The sequence below is a fragment of the Centruroides vittatus genome, unplaced genomic scaffold (genome assembly GCF_030686945.1).
Source record: "Centruroides vittatus isolate TY-2023 unplaced genomic scaffold, ASM3068694v2 contig_970, whole genome shotgun sequence".
Classification (NCBI taxonomy): Eukaryota; Metazoa; Arthropoda; class Arachnida; order Scorpiones; family Buthidae; genus Centruroides; species Centruroides vittatus.
This window is the reverse complement of record NW_027122643.1, coordinates 527293-547222: the sequence shown is the minus strand read 5'-3', so window position 1 is coordinate 547222 and position 19930 is coordinate 527293. Positions and strand designations below refer to the sequence as shown.

At 29.8% G+C, this 19930-nt stretch overlaps 1 protein-coding gene across 1 annotated transcript in view; it reads right to left on the bottom strand.

The window, feature by feature from the left end:
* The window catches only part of LOC136985462 (diacylglycerol kinase theta), a 208707-nt gene that overhangs the window by 7645 nt on the left and 181132 nt on the right, over positions 1-19930 (bottom strand). Inside the window, exons 18-21 of the mRNA XM_067282751.1 lie at positions 17960-18151; positions 17666-17821; positions 12394-12559; positions 4058-4156 (exon numbers count right to left, since the gene is read on the bottom strand). Coding sequence (XP_067138852.1) covers positions 4058-4156; positions 12394-12559; positions 17666-17821; positions 17960-18151 — 613 coding nt within the window. The remainder of the gene's footprint in view (positions 1-4057; positions 4157-12393; positions 12560-17665; positions 17822-17959; positions 18152-19930) is intronic.

Genomic DNA, 19930 nt, shown 5'->3' with positions numbered 1-19930 from the left:
ATTCTGTCAAGGAAGGTCAATGTAAAGGTTGGTTAGATTTTATTGTTGACATCAAGCAACTTCTGGTTGTGGCTGATCTTATATGTATAACAATGCACAAACTTTCTCAGTAACTTCCAGGCAGTGTCATAGAATATATTCAACTGCAGTGACATTACACATGCAGTATCGAAACCTACAATATTATTCACTCACTGTTTAACAACAGTTGTAACATCTTAAACAAATTGTAAAGTGATAGGTTTGCACTCTTGACTGAGTTGAATTCCCATACATCCAGTTTATTAAAGATCATTCTCCTTGTGGAGTCAGTCAATAATCTTGGCATAAACTCTTACAACGGTAAAATTTCCAAACTGTAGCTGCAGCATTGTGTTGTTTTTTTAAAACAACTTCACAAGAAATGTGCATTCCAACAAGGTGTAACTATCACAACTGATATGAATGATAGTTGTGGCCACATTTTGTACCCAGAACTTGGCTTCAACATTTATGCTAATGCAAAAAAAAACTGCTTTTTCATTACTTGGAATTTAATGATGAATTTTGGTTCTAATTTATTTTTATGGAAAATTTATGCTGCATGTTACATGTCCTGAAAATATTAACCAGATTTGGCTGCATTTGGATTGATAAATATCCCTCCATAAAGGACTGAATAAGAGTATTTTAATTACTATCATCTGGTATATAATTATTTTAAATAAGAATTATTCTGTTTTTAAACCTGAAAAATTATAACTTTTCAAACTTGAAAACAATAAGATTAACAAACATCTTTTGAAATCATCTTGCATTCAAAATATGAAGATCTTATGCTTGCTTCACATTGAAAAAAAAATGCAACACATTTAAAAAGTATCCAACAATAATATATTAGTTCTTGGTACATATTCTGAATTATTGATGATTATTACCTCTAAAATATGTCATATTTATTATGATTGTGTACTGTACAAGAGGATGTAGCATCAATTCTATAAATTATGATTATAAAAATATTAAAGTATACAATCATTATTTTCATTCACAAATTCTAAAAGTTTATGAAAAACATTTCCTTGTCATATATATTTAATTTTTACTTTAAAATATGAATTATATATTCTTATGAATGCAAATTACATAATTTTCTCAAAAAAGAAATCATTGTAACAAATTTAACTGATCATAAACAGTATCCAAACAGGACAATTCAAAAGCAAAAATTAAAATTTGATTGAAACTAACAATATCAATATTGAAAATTTTCATCATATATTACATAATCTAAGAAAAAATACTTTAGTTAAGAAGTTACAATTTTTAATAACTTCAAATAATAATTGACATAAAAATAAAAACAAAAATATTAAATATCAAAAGAAGTAGGGAGTTTTTTTAATTAGCCAGAAATAATGCAAAAATTAAAACTTGAATATCAAACAAAGGTTATAGAGTATTTGTCTTCCAATGTTAATGATTACACAGGTCTGCAAAAAAATATTTTTTTCCAGCTGCATGGGATATTTTTGCCGAATTATATGTTTTAAAGATCGGAGATTCTAAAAATGACTTCCGTAACATCCCATCACATATAGTTTTTTGCAAAATAAAAACAAATTTTTGATAAAAACTCTTATTTATTACAATGAACTAAATATATTACATTTTCTTACAACCTAATCAAAAAATTGTTTCTGATATTTATACACAATTTTAGGTCTACTCTTTTTTCTTATGAAACCTTTTCTTCTTCTCTTTGATGCTTCTCCGAAATTGTTTCCGATTTCCTGCACTGCTTTCTTGATTGAGCATCCAACAGTAGTCAGTTAACATACTGACATCCCATTTTCCTTGGTAACGTCTCTCAATATCATGGACAGGTGATATCTTCCATCCTGTTCATCACTGTAGGCTCCCAAGTTTTCAAAAAAATAGTCAATATGGGAACGTAAGAAATGAACATTTAAGCTCATCTTGCATCCTTGAGCTTCTACACTGCCAGCATGTGTTGTACAATGATTTTGTAGTCTTATGTCAGGGCCAGTGAAAACTCCCTCTTTTAACTTGGCTTTAGACAGTTTTGGGAAGTTGGAGCACAGATATCTGAAACAATCCTCATCTCTTAGCAGTGATTTGACAAACTGCTTTATGAGCCCCAATTTAATATGAAGAGGTGGTAATAACACTTTTTCTGGGGAACCAATGTCGTATTGATGATATTTTTCTCGCCGGGGGTTAAACTGTCTCGTGGTGGCCAGTCAGTTTTTGTCCAGTGCAGCTGTCTCACTCTACTATCCCATAAACAAAGAAAGCAAGGATATTTTGTATAACCTCTCTGCTGACCCTACAACACGATTAGTATTTTGAAATATCCACAAATCATTCATTGATGCTCTTGATATTTGATTTTCTCAGGAATCGTAGCCAAGACAGTATAGTTTTCTCCTATATGAACTGAGTGTCTCATAGGAATAGTTGCAAATACATTTCCATTATGCAGCAAGATTGCATTGAGGCTAGTTTTAGACAAATCAATGAATATGTGCCATTCTGATGAATCATATTCTATTTCAACACACTTCATGATTCCATAAACATCATTACAATAAACCAGATTTCCCTCTTTGGAGAAAAACTGAGTAAATTCTCTCTCGATGCTTGTACCATGAAAATGAGGTCCCACATGATAGCAAGATTTTGGTCTTGATTCTAGCAATTCGGTTGCACCTTTTGAAAGACCTAAGTCTCTTACTAGGTCATTGAGCTCACTCTGAGAAAAAAGTTGAGGTCCTTGGTCAACAGAAAAATCTGAGCTAGATTCGTCCTTGGAATTTAGATGACATCCTGAGTGAGTCCTTTGACTCACTCAGGATGTCATCTAAATTAGAAGGTGGCTGTGGAACTGGTATTTCAGAACCATGGAACACTGGACGAATAGCTGAGTCAAGGTTAGGGTAAATTATTTTCTTTTTATTTTTCATATTAAATTTTTTAATATCTACAGAACATAAGCAGCAGTTGGTTATGTGATTTTTCTGTTAACACCATATCATAGGAATGCCAAAATGAAATGAGTTTTTCTTACCCTTAAACCTCAAATGAAGATCTTCCTCGCATTTTCTGCACACCTTATGCGGAGCCCATGCTTTGTCTTGATCTCCAAGTTTCAATTTGAAATACGCAAAATAAACTTTCTTCACAAACTCACTTATGTTTCTTTGTTGACTTTTCACTGTGTATTCACCACAAACATACTAGAAGCTGTCGGGAGAAATTACACAACCTCTGCGAGCCATATTCCAGAAATAAAAATACAAGCACAGTAGTGTTCGAATGCTGGTTATAAACTGAGTGTGGCATTAGATGGCCAGCGAGATACTGAACTTATTTAGCTTGTTGAAACATGATCTAATCCAACAGCAGGTTGTTTATATTTATTCCTAGTATCCCAGATAACATGTCAAAACATGCTCAACCTCACCAGTAATATTAATCACTATCAAATTTTAACCTGTTTCTACATGATCATGCGACCTTCCTCCTAATGCTAAAACTACTTAACCCACCTCCCCCTACCACTACTCTCTTCAACCATTAACATTTTTTATTTATTTATAGACAAGTCCAGCTATAATTGATAGAATTAATGTGAGAAGTCTGTTTTAAGGCTATTTTTTAAATAAAAAAAAAAGTACTAAATTTTAAGTTAACTAAGGAATTTTATGCTAAATACAAACAAAAATTTGAATGTAACAAAAAAAGGACGAGATGGAATTTTTTTGGTATTTTTTTTCGTTTTTACCAAGTTGAAATCTGTAAGAGAATGTATTAAAATCCTACGCAGTTTTTTACTTGCAGACCTGTGCTGGTTATTTTGCTTCTGAGAATAAATCAGATTAAACAGAAAACCATTTAATATAATTTTAAATGTGCTTTTTTAAACAAAATATATTTTTTTCAACTTAAGTTATAATAGGTGAATTAATGATTTGTATAAATAAACAGAATAATTGCATCTATTTACAACAAAAATTTCCAATTAAAACAATATCAGTACATATTACTTTCTTACCTTAAGTGCTGACCTGATTACAACAACTTCTCCAGGACTCTGGACCCATGGTTCACCATCAACTTGCACTGGCATTTCAGTATTTAATCGTATGCGTAACTGAATATAAATGTAAAACATTCATTATTAAAACTTACAAAAATACATTATTAAAAAATGCTAAATTAAAATAATATATTAATGACATTTGTAAAATTATTTATTTTCTAGTTAAAGACTCAATTGTGAAGGGCAAATCAATGGCAGTAATAAAATTTATGCAATTCTGCTATTTATAGAACTTTTTGTATCGTTTGCAAAGAAAAACTGAATATTGAAGATTATTATAGGTTCACTTACATTATTTAATATTTTTTTTGAATAGTTCGATATTTTATTGAATTATTAAATTCAATATTTTGATATAATACAATAAAAAAAAATCAGATTTAGAAATTTGAAATTAAATTATTACATTTTAATTATACATTGATTCATACTTATAACTTATTTAAAAAAAAAATTTAACTGATTATTCTTCTTTATAATAAAGAAGAATAATCAGTTAAATTTATTCTTTTAGTTATTTAGTCAACTAGCCATAAAGACTTCACAGCTGGTTGACAATTTTTTTCAGTTAAGTCTAAACTAAATATCAGTTAAATCAAGTAAGTAGTAGTTTTATCACATCAATCTTTTGTATTACCAGAAAATGAAACATCTTTTAACTTAACAAGATGAAACTGACACCTAAAAACTACTGTTTTTATTCTAAGCATTTTTCATACAATACTGCATTTTTAAAATTCTTGAAGTGACAATAAGACCAGAGGTGGCGTAAGGCATGGGTGACATGGATCACCACCGCCTACAGCCTCACGGTCTGAGGGGCCTCATGCCTCGAAGGTTTATGCATTACTTAAAAGCTGTGAACGCAACGAAACAATTTTACTCGTCATAAAATGATAAATATATTGACATACCAAATTTGTTTTTATTTAGTCTAGAAACATTTGCTGGCATTGCATTGCTATCTCAGGGAATCTCCACCAGCCAGAGCTGGGGATTTCCCATTCTGTTTGTTTATGTTACTTTCATGCCTCTCAACGGCTAGAAAGCCAATCAAAGTATCGCAGGCAGTCTTGCGCTGTACATATGTTATATTATTTTGTATTTCTCACAGTATTTGATGTGAGAATAAGTGTGGTTCATTGTTTGAAAATGATTAATAGTTATTAAATAAATAGGTAGTGTCTATTGATCGGTCCGGTACATTGAACTAAAATTAATAAAAACCATTGACCTACTAACAAGTGGTTTTTGTTTGAAGTTTGTAGTTGTAGGTCAATGCTAAGTAATAAGGAAAGAACTGTTTTATGTTCAGAACTTTTTGAAATTTTGTTTGTGATGTGGAGAAAAACAACAGTACCTGTACTTATTTATTAAGAATAAGGTAAGGAATAATTACACACATATTTTTAGTTTTCTATATAAAATTATACGTTATATTATATTATTTGTTCTATATCTTCGATTTGCTGTGCTAGTATCTGACTTTTCCTTTACAAGTTTTTTTTATTACGCATATATAGTGAAAGAAGTATATTATATTAATCCGATTATCATTCATTATATTACATTACTTGAGTCTATTTCTTATAAATTCATTGTGGACATGTTTAGTAGGTTTTACAATCTGACCAGAGGGTTAGCACCTCTTTAGCGCCTTGTCAGGACTGACACCACTGTGTCTTCTAGGATAGACACAGAAACCTTAATGGCCGCAAATTTGGAATTCGTGCAAGCGGTCACGTGCACGGATGGTCAGATTCAAAATGGAGGAGGGTTGAGAGACAGATCAGAAGTGAGTTCACTTGGATACAAGGTTAACAACTAAAATAACCGATTTAATTTAACAAGAAGGAATACATAGCTCTATCCTATCAAATAGGAGTAGAGAGAGTTTACAAGAAACCGCGAGTTGATATATATACCTTGGATGCAGTAGATTGTGCAGACTTCCAGATCGACAATTTGAGTTTGTTTGGTCGGTTGTTCAGTAGGGATGGAATCCAGGAGTGGTTGAGATTTTTCTTTTCTTGGATTTTGGTTGAGGAAGCGATGGAGAACTGAAGGATATAATAATCCAGGGAGTTTGACGGTGTTCTCTCAAGAAACACAAGGAACAAATGAAGTTCTGGGTAGCCTGGACGACAATAAACCTTTTTGGGGCACTTTTGTTGATGCGTTCGCAAACTCTTGATGACCCTTTGTCCTTGAGTCACTCCTTTTTATACTCCAAATCACGTTACCCTTTTTCACCAATCGTGAATTTTAGTGATTAGTTCCCAGTGACACATTCAATGAGTTCCCTGGGAAAGGAAACAACTCTGGGGAGAAAGATATGATCATCCGACGGTAATAAAATTGGAAAAACTTTTGAAAGATGGAAAAATGGAATTTTCTTCAAATTTTCGTCAGGTCCAACCCTCACAACAATAATTATGTTGGTACTTAAGCAAAAAAAGAAGGACAAATGTTGTTATTGTTTTTGTTTACAGGTTATAGATACAATATACAACCTTCTTATCTTAGCATGTCAGGCCTAGGCCCCAAGAGAGATAGAGATATTGGGAGGAAATGAGAATCTGGATCAGCAAAAAGAAATAGAAAAGCTGAAAGAGCTGTATCAAACCAGGTTTTAAGTTCAGGTATGATGAAGTTTCTCAATCAAACTGCATCTGGTAGTACAGAATCAGCTGAATCAATTGCTTCGACTTCTAAAAAACATAGAGCCACATCCGAGACTCCATTGAATTTGGGAAGTACTCCAGACACACTGAATACCAATACCAAATGACAGTCGAAAATAGAGATAGGATCAAACTCTAGCCAATCAGAAATTCCTGTGTTGAAGTTGAGCAATATAATTCATGATCACGAAGAACAGATTGAGATAGGTTCTCTGCCAGTTAGTAGCGATACCAGTGATGTAGTTAAACAAGCATTTGTTAATTTGGATCTGGGAATGTGGATGTTTCCCATAATAGATTCTCAGCATCATGATATAGTTCAAAGCAGCCTCTCACAGCAGTTAAATAACAGTGATGAAGATTATCCCAAAGATGATGTTCATAGGCACTTTTCTAATTTTCATTTCTCAAGAAAACTAAATATTGGTAAAACTCAACACTGTCACTGGTTGGTTTATTCAAATTCTCAAAATAAAGTTTTCTGTTTTCCATGCAGACTATTTGGCAATTTACAAACTCAGATGGTACAGGGAGGGTGCTGTGACTGGAAACACTTAAATAGTATTTTTACATAGATATGAGAATACCAAAGAACATATGGCCTTTATGTTCCAATGGATAACATTAGAGAAAGGAATAAAGCATGGAAAAACTATAGACCAAGAAAACGAAAGGCTAATTCGTGAATCTCAAAAACATTGGCACAATTTGTTTGAGAGATTAATTGATATCATTAATTTCTTAGCCTCTCATAATCTGGCATTTAGAGGTCACAGAGAATCTCTCAAGACAGATGACGACACTAGGAATTCTGGTAAATTCATAGACTTATTTAAATTGATATCCAAATTTGATCCTACATTACGGGAACACATGAAATGAATTAGTGACAAACAACTTGCACCCCATTATCTAAGCCACGATATTCAAAATGAATTGATCACATTGATGTCAAAAACAGTTACCGATGAGGTGATTTGTAGGGTAAAAAAGGCAAAATATTATTCTTTTTTGCTTGACTGCACTAGAGACTGTAGTAGAGTTGAACAAATGTTAGTTATCTTATTTTGATATGTTTTTGTAATACATCAACCAGCACAATAGAAGAAAACTTTATTGGATTTCTTGCTGTCACTGAGATGACTGGAGAATATTTAACTAATGCAATACTGGGAGAGCTAGAAAAAGTGGCTTAAATATTCAAAACTGTTGTGGCCAAGGATACAACAATGGTGCAATGGTATAAATAAACAACTAACCCGTTATACGAAAAGACACCAACCACTGCTGAATTATCGGGCTAGAAATTATCTTAAAATTATTAATATTGCTATAGCCATTTTCTAGCCCGATAATTTGGCAGTGGTTGGTGCAAATATGGTAGGCATAAATAGTGGAGTTAAAACTTGAATATTAAATATTAATCCCAGGGCATTTTTTACGCCTTGCGGTTGTCATAGCTGGAATCTGCTGTTGGTAGATATAGCTAATTCTTTTGTGGCAACAAAAACATTTTTTGGTTTTATTCAGAAAATTTATTTGCTATTTTCAAGTTCCAGCGAATGCTGGGAATTAATCAAAGGCAAATTAAAGCTTACTATGAAGCCTTTATCAGACACAAGGTGGGAAAGTAGAATTGAGGCAGTGAAGGCCATATTATTGCAATTTGATGATGTTGTTGAATGCATTGAGAGCTTAAAAAATCAAACGGAACAATCAGACACACTCAGTGATTGTGATACGGTTTTAAACAAAATGCTCAGTTTAGAATTTATCATATCATTACATGTGTGGTATGAGATATTATCGCATGTTAATATCATAAGCAAATTATGGCAATCTGTACAAGTCTATTTAAGCATTGCTCTTGAACATTTGCATACATTTTGTGACTGGATCAAAGAATATCGACAAACTGGATTCAAAAAATGCTTGTCTGATGCTCGTCAATTTATTGAGAATAGCAGTTATGAACTGCCAAAAGACTTTAAAAATGAAAGGGTAGCCAAAAAGAAAAGGATGTTTGATTATGAAGGCAGTGATTAACCTATACAGTCTCCCAAAAGCCGGTATAAAACAGATTTTTTTAACACCATGATTGATTCTATAATAAGCAATATGGATTTGAGATTTATGTATTTAAATCAACATTTTAAAAATTTTGATTTTCTCTATGATCTAAGCAAGTTAAAAAATATTCTAAAAGAGCAAATATTAAAAAACTGTCAAAATTTACACTCAGTCCTGCAAGTGAGTGAGAGCAGTGACTTCCAACCTTACGAATTATATGAAAAATTACAAACAATGCTCCCAAATTTACCCAACTTCATTAAAGATGTGAAACAGCTGCTCCAATACATAAGAGAAAATAACTTGAAAGAAATTTACCCAAATATTTACATTGTCATTCAAAGTTTGTTAACAACACTGGTAAGTTCTGCCTACACTAAAAGGAGCTTTTCAAAATTAAAACTAATAAAAAATTATTTAAGAAATACAATGGGTCAGGAAAGACTTTTAGCTTTGCCAGTTTTATCTATTGAAGCATATATAGCATCTAAGCTGAATTACAATACAATTATTAAGGAGTTCAGTAAGGCTAAACTGAACTCCTTAATAATTGTATTGTAATTCAATATTGTAATTTCTGTTTCTGTAATTCTTTTTTTTTTTTTAATTTTTCTTTAATGTTAGTCTAAGAATATAGTTTGCATTTTTATGAATAAAAATTTGACAGTTTCAACTGCTTTTAATTTTATAAAATCCATCTTCTTGCACCACCAGAGGGCCTCACAAAATGTATCTTGCCCACATCAAATTTAGGTCTTGCCCCACCACTGAATAAGACCACAGGCTTATTTACTTTAGAGTAAATGTAAGTAATCCTTTGATGAGGACATTTTATTGATGGTTTACTAGAAAGATAAAAAATAAAATAAAAAAAGAAATTATATAGATAATGAGCTGAATATGTGTCTTAGAGATCAACAAGTTTATCAATGAAATTCCTGACAGTTTACACAATGATCCCTGTTAGAAGCTATTAAAAATTAATAAAACCGAGAAAGATAAATTCTGATAGTAATTCAGCATTTTAATGTATAACTCTAAAAACTTTTATTTGCTTATTTTCCTTACAATCATCATTTTTATTAAATTCTCTATTGTTAAAATCAATTATCGTAAAAACTGTTATGGTAAAGATTGGAAATATTATATTTTATGAATTAAAATTTGGGTTAAAGTTTACCTAGGGAACCCCAATGGCCGCGCTTCCGGTAATCTCGACGGCAGGCGATGTTAGAAATTCGGTGTAGGTGGCGCAATTTCTAAATAACGCTATTGTATGCAAATTTTTTGTTTTTTGTGACGGCTCGACTGCTGCGAGTGGTTTTTTTTTCACCAGTTAAACATTTTTGAAGAAAAAATGCTACTTTCTGCTATTTTTAATAGTAAATAGGTAAGTTTTTATTCCGTCTACTTTTCGTGATGCAACGTGCCGGAATCAAGCCGAAATGGAAAGAACCGGAGTCCGTTCCAGCTGCTCCACAAAGCGACGAGTGTAAGAAGGAAAAAAAAGTAAGGCACATTCGTGTGGCGAAACTAAAAAACGTGTAAAAATATCAAGTAAAAAGAGAAACATCAGCGATAGGGATCGCAAATCAAGGAAAAGCGAGAAAAAACGGAAAGGAAATGTATGACAGAGCGTCAAACACGTGAGTAACAGTTTATTTTGCAAGTTCAGCTAGCTATGAAATATAAAACAATCTTAAAACATTTATTTTTTATTAATGTAATTATTATTTTTTCAAAAAATTATACATACTAACTAATTTGCATAATTTTCTGAACGTAGTACGCGTGCGTAGTACAGCAAACAAAATGGCGACCGGAAGCGCGGCCATTGGGGTTCCCTAGGTAAACTTTAACCAAAATTTGTTTGATAATTATTATTTATACAGTAAAAAATAAATGGAATTTACAATAAAAGTTATCAATATCAATTCCATGTGCTATAGTTGAAAATTTCACTTATAATAACATGTTTCAAGAAGCTGCATTAAGTACAATATATGAAAATACTACCCTAGTAAAAATAGTAGATCAAGTAGCTGCTTCCAAAATTTGAAATGGAACAATGAATTGACATTAAATTTTTCTTAGGCTTGAAATGTCTTGTAGAAAAACTCTGAAAATATTAAGAACAATCTTTGACAGAAACAGTATGTTGAAGACTCAAATGTACTAAAGATCACTTACACTGTATGAGTGATAGAAAAGATTCAAAGAAGATAAGGAAAATATGGAAGGTCTACAGTCAGTCAGACTAGTAATAGTGTGTAATGAAGTAATTGCCAGGATTCTGGGGAAATCAGATCAGACTATCAGCAAACAATATGCAATCTGTAGGTATTTCACTTTGTTCTGTATATGTGTATCTTGAGATTGTCATAGATAATCATATATGTCTGTGATCCCAAAGAGGCTTCAGAATTTTGACCAAGTTGGTTGACAAGAATCCAGATATTTAAACAGAGTGATCACCGGGAATGAAACGTGGTGTTTTTTTATGTGATCCCGATCAAAGAGATAAACATCAATATGAAAGTCGCTGCCCTTTGCATCAAAAATGGGCCAATGGACCAATCAGGAGAAAAGGAGATGCGTAGATCTTTTTTCATCAGTAAGCTTTTATAACAGAATTATACATCATGAGTTCATTCCTGTAATTGTACTTTTAGTACTTTTACTAGGATGTTAACATCATTATTCTTCGACATTGCACGAATCTATTTGGAAAAGTGTCTTGAATTGTGAAATGCAAAAATCATAGATGTCTCATGGTAATGTGCCTGTGCACTGAGTCTTCAATATCCAACAGTACCTGGCTAAAAAATGAAATTCTTCTGCTTCCACAGCCATCTTACACACTTGATCTGACTCCAGTGTATGTTTTATATCTTCCTAAGGTTAAAGGAGCACCTGAAAGAATGTCATAGCATTCTTTCAGATGCTCTTTTTGTCATTGCAAAAAATTGTGTGTTGTTGCACTAAAAACCATCTTACAAATGTCCAAGAATAGTTTCTTCAAACTAATGACATTTTCTATATTATCATCATTCAAGAAAATATATTGTAATATACCATATCTACTCTCACAATAAAATGATTGCTAAAACTTGCTTACTTTTGATTCTACCTTGTATTTCTTCTAATAATAATCAAATTTAATTCCATTTATTTATGTGTTTGATGCTAATTATAATCTAAATTAGGTTAAAAACATTTCATTTTAAATATATTTTTGATAACTTGAAAATAAGTGTTCTCTGGATTTAATAATCTTAAGTTATTATTTTTCTTAATTCTAGCTTTTTAATAATAAATGTTTAGTAGGAGATATGAATAAATTAATCCAAAAATATAAGCTATGATTTTTGATGATCAATTATTAAATACTACAAATATATATTTTCTTGAAATTAATTTACAAATATCAATCCTGTCATCATAACCTATACAACTATGTAGGTGTAAATTTTTAATCAAATTAAGAATAAAAATTGTAATGAAAACATAATGAAATACAAATGTTTTACTTACACTACCTCCCTGTGCAATACGAATGGCACTTCTTAAACCACTTTGAATCTGTCCCATATGTACAACTCCAGTAACCCCGACAATTTCCAACATGCCATCATAATGAGTTGGTTTAGAAAATAAATCTTCTTTTTCTGGACCCCAAGGATTTGCACCTGATCCCCAACTATAAAAAATGAAGAATAGTCTACTACTACACATATAATGCATCTAAAATGTATATTAAAATGTATTTTATAAGATTTATTTTTATTATTAAGATATTTATTCCTTATTTTTCATAAACTATCTTTTAATGATCTTTTAAAATGTATCTTAATATTAATAAAGACATATTGAAAAGATCAATAATAAAAACTTAGGAAAAAAAAAACAAAATAATAATGAAAAACCATGTATTATTTTTGATTTATATAAAAGATTCATGCATTTCACTTACCATATTTTACGGACTATAAGACGCACTTTTTTCTTTGAAAAATTGCCTCCAAAATTCAGGTGCGTCTTATAGTCCGTAAAATACAGTATATAAATGACTCAAAATTTTTATTCACATAATGCACTATAAAGAGGATTTTTGAAACCAATAATTTAAGAAATGTTTTTTACAATACTGGATAATGCCAAATTCAATAATTATAATTCAATAAGCATTAACAAATTTTCAATTGTCAGTCAATATTAATAATTTATCTATTTATAAAATAGCAAAAAATCAAATTATATATCTTGTACAGTATGATCAGTTATGCAAAAACAATAATCAATTAGAAATTTCGCAGCTTTAATTTGAAATTTATAAATAAATAACTTCAAAAAAGACCTAGTTTTATTTTCTGTTTTGTTCTATCTACAAGTATACTTATTAAATGTCAAATTACTATATTGCTTGACACAGTAATAATTAAAGTGATAGAAATCAAGAAAAGAGAGCCGACATATAAATAAAATGGAAAGAAAATACAAAATACAGGTGACCCATGTACAATACAAAAGTTATGTTCTTATAAAATCTCAAATAGTGCAAAATAATAATATACCAATATTAAAATGTATGTGTCCAGGTAAATTAAATAAAACAATAAGTTTATAATCTGTGAAACTGAGTTGCAGTATCCTTAAAGTCAGTTTAATAAGTCCTGTTAATAGATACATACTAGTGAACGAAATAAGATTATAATAATATACCAGACTAAGACTGGTACAATAGGAGAGTTGCATTGCAGAAGTCAACAAAAAATACACCAACCTGTTCTTAAACTATGAGAATTGTAATATTTATTAAAATTAATAATAACTAAATGAATATTTTATAACCTGTGGTACATATACTGCATATCAGATAAAGCTTGTTCATTTATTTTCTTCTGAAATGAAACTGAAACTCCTGCTTATTGCACAGATGAATTATCAGTTATGTTACAAGGACATCTCATCTGTTACCAGATCTATTAATTTAAGATATATAACCAGTGAGTGAGTTTGGATGGAGGTCCAGATAGTGTGTCTGTATTGGTAAACAGAAGCTTCAGATTTGAATCCTGCTGTGTTGAATGTTGACATTTTCTTCCAGAATAGTCCAAATTATTAAATTTAATTTTAAAATTTACATAATCATTAATATCAGTATAAGATTGTAGCCTAACTGCCTACCTGTAAACCTTGATATCATTACTTATTAGTTAATCAAAATCTTGTATTAAATTTAATGCAGGATGATAGCATAACTGCCTACCTTTGGTGCAAATTACTTAATATCTATATAATTAATTAGCCAAATTTTAATCTGATAGTTAATATAGCTTTATCATTTGATTACAGATGAAGCAAACTTTAAAAGCATTTAAACTAAATGTGCTTAATTGGTTTTTTAAGCAATGTGGTGATTTATATTCTGTAAAAAATATATCATCAGAAAACTGATATATCAAACAAGCTATTTTTAACTGTTGTATAGTACATTTTTGGATGGAAAAGATACCATATTGCAATACAATACTGCAATATAAATGATACAAAACATTATAAATGGGCTGAAATTTTCAAATTGCAGACCTATATATTCCCACTGTTGTCTATCTATCTGTTTTTCATTAATCTTGAGAGTGGAGATATATAGATGAAAATCAAGAGTAGATGTAGAAAGCTTAGAAGATGGAGGCGCAATTAACTATTAAGAATAAATCAAACTATCTTTCAACATTAAAGTTGTTTACTTGCAATGTTTTTAATTACAAACAAGTACTTTCGACATTTCAAAATGTCATCTTCAGATTGAGTATATTTCATTTGAATTACAATTTTTAAAAAGTATGTTAACAGATTCCAAACATGCCATTCAAATCATAGTATGTAGTTTTTACATAAAATTGAACCGATGCAACACGTTTTAAGTTTAAACTTATTAATGTATTTTTTAAAATATCAATCTTAAAATGAAATGAGTAAACATGCAATAATTTTAAAATAAAAATAATAATAACAAAAAATGTAACATTCTTAAAATATGAATATGTTATTTTAATTTGTAAATGTATTTTTTAATGTATTTATTCTTAAAAAAATAAAATAATTGCATATTTTTATTTATTTAGCATTTTGTAAAGTGTAACCCATACCTCTGGTAGTTCAAGAGCAGATTTGTTACACAGAGCTCTATCATCATTATGTATAATGACTCCTGGAGAAAGATGGTTCTACAATTTAAACATTGCTTAAAGAGGTGATCTTCAGCCCATAAAGGTGTAAAATCATTCTGTAATACTTTTCTGGCAAGATCAGTAGTAACTATATATGGACTTCCAGTCTGAACAAAGTCATATGATTTCAATTCAAAATTTTCTCAAGAATGGAGTTAGTTAGATAACTGGCATGACTTGATCATTATCAGGAAAAGTATTATGTACACGAACAAGACACCACTAAAATTCAGACCAGATATTGAAAGCTTAGGGGTCAAGACCCTGATTAACTAAATACAAACTTCCCATCTGGACCAAAAGTCATGTGATATTTTTTTAAAATTAAAAGATGATTAGAAGTTGCAACCTGGCATTGTGACAATGTCACAATAAATAATAACTTGGAAACAGTGTTAAGACACGTTATCCATACTCGCATTGTGCTTACTACAAAGAATATAAATGGGTGGTCATATGACACATCTTGTTACTATATAATTTGAGTTTTCCCAGATCTTGCTTGTGATAGCTTGATTTCTGAGAATTAGATCATGACTCAAGGTAATAATTATTGAAAATGGCAACATTTATAAATAGACACTTCTCTTGTAGTTACTGGACTTCAAAAAGACTTGGAAAATCCTGTATGTTATGATTAAGGAAAATTCCAAATACAAGAATTTTCTTATATATAAAATAGTTTACAATTTTACTATTTAAACTACTGTATGTTCTTCATTTTGTCTTCTATAAATAATTACAAATAAGATTTCCAATTAATAGCTATGATTTTATAAATTTAAATCTCATCAAAGACAAATGAGACAAACATGTATGTTAAACTTTTAAAACAATATCTTCTAACCTGATTACCAGTGTTAATAAACAATTCACCTTCAACGAAAATCCTGAATTATGAATTAACCTGAAGCAGACCTCAGGTGAGACCAAAAATATTTGTTCCCAAAAATTAAGCATTACCAAAGATAAAGGTTTGTTGAGGGTGAAGTGTTTAAACTTTTAAAATATAATTTAAAAACAACATTATGACCCTATTTTTAAAAAAGCACTATGCTTATTTTAATGTAGTAAATATGAGATAAAAGGAGACAACAAAATGACACGATATTTGATTTTTATGGTCATTTCAAAAATGTGGTACAACATAACAAAAATTATTTGTAGAATATAAATTCAAAAGTTATTCAGAACAATTATTAAAAAAGATCATGTGTTTTATTAAATATTTGTATATCAAAATTCTTTTTCTCCAAATATTTTTTGTAGAACCTTCTAAGCAATTCTCCAGCAGCTTATTACTTTAATACAAAGATTTGGAGCTAAATTTCAACTATGGTATAAATAAGTATGAGTAGAAAATTCTTTTTTATTTTTTCTTAAAATATAAAATTTATTTTTTTACATTAACACTAACTCATTATGCAAATAATTATAACAAGTTAAAGTTTAGTAAAATTAATCTATTAAAGCAGTGGTTCCCAACCTTTTCTAGGATGCGGAACACTTAAGTTAATATGAAATACATAAGCTTGTCATCAGTTATTTTATTAGAATTGAGCAGTTATAATTCAAAATCTCTACTCATATTATTAATGCCAATTCTAAGACAGGAAAAAATATATCTAAATAACTTTAATGGGAAACTTGTGCCTGATGTTTTTTACATATTTCATTCAGTTTTTATCGTTGCCTTTATCTTATTCGAAACAGTAGTACACTCCATGAAGTACGAGTCGTACATATATATTTAAGTTTATGAAAATTTTATGATTTTAATTTTTTGATATTCGGCGGCTTGAATACGATTGTACACTTTCCGATTTGCGACTAAATCTGCGGAACACTTGGGAGATGCTTACGGAACACCAGTGTTCCGCGGAACACCGGTTGGGAACCACTGTATTAAAGTGTAGCTAAATATGTGCTTGAATACGATTAAATATATATTTAAAGATTTTTGCCAGAATATGTATAAGTTCTTGATATCTTCAATTGTATTACATATTCAAAACTATTATTATTTATAGAAAATGATATTCAATTTTTCAGTTTTATTATTCTGGAACATTTTTCCTGTTTTATTTCTTAAAAGAATTACTACAGTATTGATTACTACTATTTGATAAACACAGATGTACTAAACTATTTCACTGATGTAATTTGAATTCTTTTAAAAAATTTTAAGTTTAAAATGTTTATTTCTGACTTTATTATTATTAAATATATTCTACTTTATAATTAAATTTTAAATTAAGTAATAGAACTGCTAAACTCCCAAAATGTTAGTATTATTGTTTTTTTTTTTTTTCAAAAAAATTTAGTCATTTGAAATAAACAATCACATGGTTTTATGTAAACAAAAATAATTTAGTCCTTTCCATATCAATAAATATATCCTACAGCTGTTTCACTTGGCAGTTGCAAATTGTCTAAAATAACAAAAATAATTCTATGACAGTTTTTTCATTTAGTTTACTTGCATTAAAATAAACAGATACAAACTTTTCCTTTAATTGTTAAATCATCATATAATGAAAACTTTTAAGGTAAATATCTATAAAATAACAAACCTTAAAATATTAAGAATAATGATTCCTTCTACAGGAGGCAAATCAATAACTTTTCCATCAACCTCAAGTCTAATTTCTCTCTGTAGATCTTTCCATGTTTTCTTACTTACCATCTTTCTTAAACCCATTTTAACATAAACACTTTTATTATGAAGTCTGAAAATAGATTATAAGTAAAGAAATATTATTAAGATAATTTTCTTTTAATAAAAATAATTATATACACATACTACATATTCAGTTCATTTTCAATTTATTTCAATTCTTTTTTGTAAAAAAAACATTTACATTTACCGGCTATTAAATTTATTTGGATTTTCTTCTCTAGCATTATGGAAATCTAGACATAAATCAGCATCAATACCAATTCCAAAATAGTTATTCATCACAAAGATGGCAGTATCTTCAGATGTTGAACCAGAACTGTTACTAACACAGGCTTGCTTGTCTTCTGTCTTTTCATCAGAACGAAAAACAACTGTCCACCTGAAACATAAATTCGTATTGAAGCAAAATTCAATATAAAACTTTTAAAATATATTAAATACATTAACTTACACATTACATTAAACTATTTGCACAATTCACAAAATTAATATATTCTAGTAAATTTAATGCCATTCACTGCTTCTCTGATTAAATAATGGCTAAATCAAATGATATGTAATATAATACAACAAATTAATCCAAACAATATAATTTTACACTTAATAGGATCTTTTTACACTTTTAACTGTGACTCTTATTGCTCAGAAAAAAATCATTAATAATTAATTTTATCATTAAGTGATTTATAGAAAAAAAAAGATAACTAAGAGTTACAATTCTTCATTGCCATTGTAGTGCTATGTTACTATTGTTGTATTTTGTATAGTATTATCATCATGTACGTTTTTTTTCCTCCTTTTATTTTTATTCTGTGTCAGGTTTTACTTTATGTATGGAAATTTTGCGGTTTCCCTCTCTTTTGTGCCCTGGTGACACCTTTTTCTTGGGTTTTGTATTGGCAACTGTTGATTGGCCAAGAAGAATATCATGTGGGTAAGGATGTATTTCCGAATGGCAGGTAATATAAATTGTGGTGTTAGCACCTGAAGAGGATCTTTTTTCATTTTCTCTGGCTACCTGGATTTTGGAACTATTTTTCGTAGGAGGTAAGATACAGTGATGGGTTGTCGTCAAGATGGTAACTAATGAAGGGACTTAAGGAATAGCGAGTTAATCCATGTTCATCCAACAGGGTTGAGCGAGTTCAACTGAAATAGTGCATGACATGTGTAAAGGAGTCTAGGAGATTGGCCCTGGGAGTATTATTTTTTTAAAGAAAGGAAAAAATCTTATTTATCAACTATGCCTTGAACATGTCCGTAGTCAACAGGTCGCTCTTAATGTGAGTTGGATCATTCGTATTTGTAAAGTTGGGAGAGTGAAGACAAAACCACTTGATTGTTTCAACTGTGTATATAATTGTAATCTATGTGAATTCCAAATTTATCATGTTACACATTTTGTGTCTTTGTTGTTAATTGTACTTTCCTGTACCCACACCATACGTATACAGAACTTCCATGATATTTTTTTTTTATAGTTGTGAGATTCAAGTGTTTTGTCATTCTTATGGTCATACAGGTTGGTCAATTTGTTAAGTCCTTATTTTTATTACCCATCAACACACATTGTATATCTTGGTATATTAGAGTTATTACACCATCATTCAGTTATAAAGGCTCTTTCAAAATTTATAGTGTTTATGTACAAAAAACAAACAGACAGTAATTTATTTTACAAAATATATAGTTTTCCTATAACAAAAATTAATATTTCATACAAGACCAAGGAAATAACCATTTCTTGAGAGAAGTCAGAAAACAATATTCCATTTGAAACACATTTCAACTACTTCATCTTCTATTAGAGACATTGATTACTTATTTAGCTGTATTAACAAGATTATAGTTGGAATAAGAAGTTCAAAATAATGTTCTAACTTAGAAGTTAGATAACTTATTCAATCTAGGCTTACAACTTCTCTAAACTTTATTGGTGGTTTCAGATAATTCCATTTTAAAATTAGCATGTACCCAATAGCAAGTCCCTAGTCTATGGTGTCTCAACTCTTTTAATATGAATCACAAGATAAAATGAAATGATAAAATCTTTGTTTATATACAAACATAAACATCCATTAACCCAATTTTTAGATTAATGCCAAACAATTGCCAGATTATATCAGGCTATAATAATGCTATTATTTAATGATTAAAT